The sequence below is a fragment of the Culex pipiens genome, chromosome 1 (assembly GCF_016801865.2).
Source record: "Culex pipiens pallens isolate TS chromosome 1, TS_CPP_V2, whole genome shotgun sequence".
Classification (NCBI taxonomy): domain Eukaryota; kingdom Metazoa; phylum Arthropoda; class Insecta; order Diptera; family Culicidae; genus Culex; species Culex pipiens.
Genome location: NC_068937.1, coordinates 102,472,574 through 102,477,366, shown reverse-complemented (window position 1 = coordinate 102,477,366; position 4,793 = coordinate 102,472,574). Strand labels below are relative to the sequence as shown.

The window sequence follows — 4,793 nt, the reverse complement described above, 5'->3', positions numbered from 1 at the left end:
CAGGTCATGTCCACGGGAACGTAACACAATGCTGGGGTCGTCGAGAGCGCGAGGAGAGGCGCGGCATTTCTTCTCACTTTCTCTCGGCCTCGGCACTGTTGATGGTGTGCGAGAGCTGATCTCTCGCGTGGAGAGAAGAGCACGCGCGAGCGGGCCGAGATCGGGTGATCGTTGTGCAGGTGTGTGGTGAGATGCTCTGATCTCTGCAAGGCCGTCGGCGAGCCGACGACGACGACGACCGAAGAGAGTGAGACCGGAGAGATGCTTTCCTTTCTCGTCTCGCGCTCGGGCGTTCGGGCGGCCTTCGGCGGGCGTTCGGGCGTGTTTGTCGATATAAAAATTATTTAACATAATATCTTGGTATTACAATTTATCATCATCTCGTTGTTTAAAGAAGCAATTTTTTGTTGGTGCTATATAAGGGGTTACACGATTGAGATAGGGTACAATTCATTAACGACCGTTGAAGTATAACGAACTCTCAAGAGACGCAGCAGGAGCAGCTCATCGAGCCCAGTGTGTCAGTGCCCAGTGCCAGTTCTTCTAAAGAGACTTTCAGTCCTAGAACGTGAACGTTCTGTGAAGTGATCAAGGAACAGCGCAAGCAACAAACAAACAAAACAAGAATCATGAAAGTGTTTATCGTGACCGCAGTGCTAGTGGCCTGTGCCATGGCCGCCCCAGCCCCGGCTGAGGAATCCTCGAACGCCGGAAACGGGCTCCAGATGGCGCTCAAGTACTTCGGCAGCTGCCTCGACGCCGACGAGATGGGAACCTGCTTCGCGGTGAAAGGAATTACCGCCCTGAACCGTGCTGCCCGTGCCAACAACATTGAAATCGTGCCCGGTGTAACCTTCATGAGGTGAATTTTTCTTGTTCAAGATCTCAAAAGACAATGAAATCGCAAGTGAAGAAAGTGTTATGCAACAAAAAAGTAATCCAAAAGACAATCGGTTGCAACTACTCAACTCTTGGGGTGAGAAAAAAAAAAGCGACGAACCCTTTCAAAGTGCTTCTTCACACGTGTGGAAATCCTCCCACGGCGGGTTATCTGATCCAGACGTCGTTGGCCGAAGGCCGGAAGCGAGCAGCCCGGAATCGTAATTACGTTGAGCGCGATAACGGTTCTGCGGTGAACTTTGAGTGGCGCTTTTTTGCCCGGAGACTTGAGCGAGCAACGAACCCCCGAAGATTTAAACGCTTTGGCTTCTTTTGCAGAAACAGTTCACGATTTTAGAAATGATCGACTTTTACTAAATTTCACTCGATTTGGATTTTGTAAACTGATTTTTCGTTTGAAAACTTCATCGGCATAAAGAGACAAACCTTCTGATTTAACTGATGTTTACATTTTTGTTTAGCGCTAGAAAATTAAATTTCCTAAAATTCTTAGTCTTAAAGAGCTTTTCTGCAAAACTTTCTAATTATAGATTGAAATGCCTCGGATTTTACAACATTTAATCTTAAATTTATGTGTTGTTCTACAGCGATTTCTGTTCGGAGACTTCAACTATCTCGAGCAACGAAACTGCTAATTTAACAGTCTATGATGATGTTTTAAGTTGTTATTTCATCGGTTGAATAGAAACATCTTTGAATGATTTTTTGGTTGATGATTTCAACGGTCACAAGCGACGAACTTTTAATTTATCAGCGAGTTACTCACTGAAAATTCGTAGAATTACTTGTTCAAAATTAAATTTCCCCAACTGCGTTTTCACATCTGTGGAGCATTCAAAAGACTCGGAATTTTCAAGAGGAGTTGAATGGTTGTCAGAGACATCAATGGCCATCAAAGACTGAATCTCGATTCTAAAATTGTTTTTTTTTTTTGTCAAGTAAAAGTATTCAAAATTAGATCAACCTACCCTCAAAATAGAATTCGTTCCACAACTTCCAGCCAACAAACCCCTTCAAAATTCACTCCACGTGCTCCTTAAACCAGCACTTATCGGGCACGTGCCCGTTCTTCTCCCCCCTTTCTTCGCTGCCCACAAATCCGGACGCCGTTTGATTCAATTATCCCCTCGTAAACGAAGAGCAAAAAAACCCCGACTTTCCCGAAAGCACGCTAGCATAATAATACGCAAATCCATCAGAGTTGGCCGATTTTTCGAGGCCGCGGCAGCACGCTAATTGATGGCTGGCCACTGACCCACATCAAAGCTGGAGACTAGCTGGACTTGCCGCCGCCGCTTCCCCTTAACGAAAAGATCGGGGGAGGTTGGTATTGTGCTGTTTTTCGACAAATTTTCACAACCCACCCGCGCAATCGCCAGCGATAATTGCGGGCGATGGTGGAAACTAGAATTTGGGGGTGCCTGATAACCCACTTTTTGCGCTTGGGTGTGGAGAAAGAGTTGGGAAACCGGTTCTGAATTGGTGGAAAGTTTGCGGGAACCACTTTTTGAAGCTCGGTTTCGCGGGCTTTTGGGTGGCATTCACTTGCTGGTTTTTGTGGGTTTTTGGGAAATGAGACGTAAGCGACACTGTCAAAATCGTTACGTTACCTGACTGTTGATTGACATTGAATTGGCATGATTCAAGGTCAATAAACGTAGGGTAGTTATTGTGTTTGAGTATTAGATAATAGCGATTTTTGCATCACTTGAAAGCGATTTTATTCAAAGTGACGTAACTTCGAACTAATTTGACCAATTTACGTCATTTGCAGAGACCCGAGTGCCCCTGTTGACCGCATGGGCAAGTCCGTGTCGGAGAACGAAATCGTGAGCTCGCTGCCGGCTGGAGAGGAGAAGGGAGATGCCCTGTTCGATATGGCCATCGAGTCCGCCAAGCGTCTGTTCACTGCCCGCTCGATCCAGTTCAAGCTGCCTGAGGAAGCCACCGAGACCATTGCCCGCTCCATCGAGGAAGGTAGACTGCTGAAGAAAGGTCCGTATCGCACAGTTAACCCAACTACTAACAGCCGAACTTCACCTTGGCACAATTCTTGAACACACCCGTGGTTCTATTCCGGGCGGCACACCTTTTCTATCTCTACCTTTCCTTCGCTGGCACGCACGCACGCACTCTCTGTACTTGCAGGCAAGAAGCTGAAGAAGATCCTGGGCCCGCTGGTTCTGGCTATCGGAGGCAAGCTGTTCGCTCTGCTGCCCCTGCTCCTCGGAGGAGTCGCTCTGCTGGCCATCAAGGCTCTGGTTGTGTCGAAGATCGCTCTGGTCCTGGCTGTCGTCCTTGCCGTCAAGAAATTCCTGGGAGGTGCCGTTGAAGGAGCCAGCACTCTGGGTCTGCTGTCCAAGGCCGTCGGAGGTGCCGCCGCTGGTGCCCTCGGAGCTGGAGCCCTTGCTGGAGCTGGAGCCGCAGCTGGCGGCCAGGGCTGGTCGTCGGGAGCCGGAGCTAGCGGATGGTCTCAGGGCAACGCCCAGTACCCGTACGCTCGTAGCTACGACACCGCCCAGGACCTCGCTTACAGCGCCCAGGCCCCGAAGGCGTAAAGCCCGCTCGAAACGCAACGAAACCATATTAGGTTAGGAACAATCCACCTCCCCCCAGCCCCCCAAACTATCCACTAATTCTAGCTAGTCTGTACCACTGTCTACCACTTTGCACACCTGTCGGTGGGACCCCCCAAAAGCCCCACCCAACCTCCTTCCGCGCCCCTTGCGCATCTCTAGTCTTTAGTCTCTAACCAACAACCAATTTCACGAACCGCGAACCGAGTCAGAAAGCGAGACACCCACCCCGCGCCGATCGTTGACGAGTCTACGTCTAGTCCGAACCCCGCCGCGCCACAGCATCTTCTTCAACCCACCACAATTACCGCTCTAATCGGTTTCTCACCACACACGACAGCACCGGCTAATCACCGCCTCTTTCTCTATACACACCACACCTCTTCCCCTCCACCACTTTGGTGCGCGCGCGCAACTGTCAAAACAATCACGGGACACGGTACAGGACCAAGGCTTGCACAGCGATAGGCAAGCCACCGCGTAATTTGTACATACACGTCACACGCACCGCGAGAAAGTTGATAGAATTTGCACCACAAACAAAAACACACAACCAGAAACGGAAACATGGTGGCGCTCGACTTTTCGCAACTTTATTAGGTAAACACAACTGCCCACCCTTCAATTTTCACCACTCGCCCTGAGTACCTTCCCCCTTTAAGTAGTGTTTTATTAGTGTTTAGTAATTTATTTGCAAAACAAAACCGCGAGCGAGCGAGATACCGGTAGAGAACAAAACGAGAGTGTAAGAGAGAGAGAAAGAAGAAGAAAAAAACAAGAAAATGATCGAACACGTGTAATTAATTTATTTAATTTATTTAAAAAACCCCCCGCGATAACTCGAAACGTAGTTTAAACGCATAAAACCCCAGCCACCGCACGCCACACAAACTACAACCAGCCAACAGCCAACACACGCGCAAAAAACTCGACTGTATAGATTATTGCTTAAATTTTGATATCGGCTTGTGTGTATAAATGTAAAGTGAGTGTAACAAACAAACAACAAAACGAAAACTTGTATTTAAAATGTATGAGAGTCAATAGTCATTATGCTGTTTCGAATGAAGAGTTGAGAATAAAAACGCTGAGATGATTCGATTTGAAAACAAAAATTTGCGTCCAAACATGTTTATTTGTAGAATTTGAAAGAACGTCAATTCGTATTGATCGTGCTATCTTATCGCACGTCGATGTTGGGCCAAACAAAATTCGATTTCAACTCTGAGATATTCAACAACCGAAAAAAAACTCCGTGATGTCTTGACACACCGGGAAAATGGCTGCAAGTGCGACAAATGGCTAAAGGAATTTTAG

General features: G+C 47.7%; 1 protein-coding gene across 1 annotated transcript; it reads left to right on the top strand.

The window, feature by feature from the left end:
• Positions 1-443: 443 nt before the first annotated feature.
• LOC120430081 (uncharacterized) lies at positions 444-4,591 on the top strand. The gene is made up of 3 exons (XM_039595171.2): positions 444-862; positions 2,675-2,895; positions 3,049-4,591. Exons 1-3 carry the CDS (start codon positions 630-632, stop codon positions 3,456-3,458), a joined length of 864 nt encoding a protein of 287 aa, XP_039451105.1. The 5' UTR covers positions 444-629; the 3' UTR covers positions 3,459-4,591.
• Positions 4,592-4,793: the final 202 nt, after the last annotated feature.

Bases quoted from the DNA above. Each gene is read 5' to 3' on its own strand.
- LOC120430081 (XM_039595171.2), top strand. From the start codon at position 630: ATGAAAGTGTTTATCGTGACCGCAGTGCTAGTGGCCTGTGCCATGGCC. The intron at 863-2,674 runs GTGAATTTTTCT...CGTCATTTGCAG, and splicing joins CCCGGTGTAACCTTCATGAG to AGACCCGAGTGCCCCTGTTG. The intron at 2,896-3,048 runs GTCCGTATCGCA...CTGTACTTGCAG, and splicing joins AGGTAGACTGCTGAAGAAAG to GCAAGAAGCTGAAGAAGATC.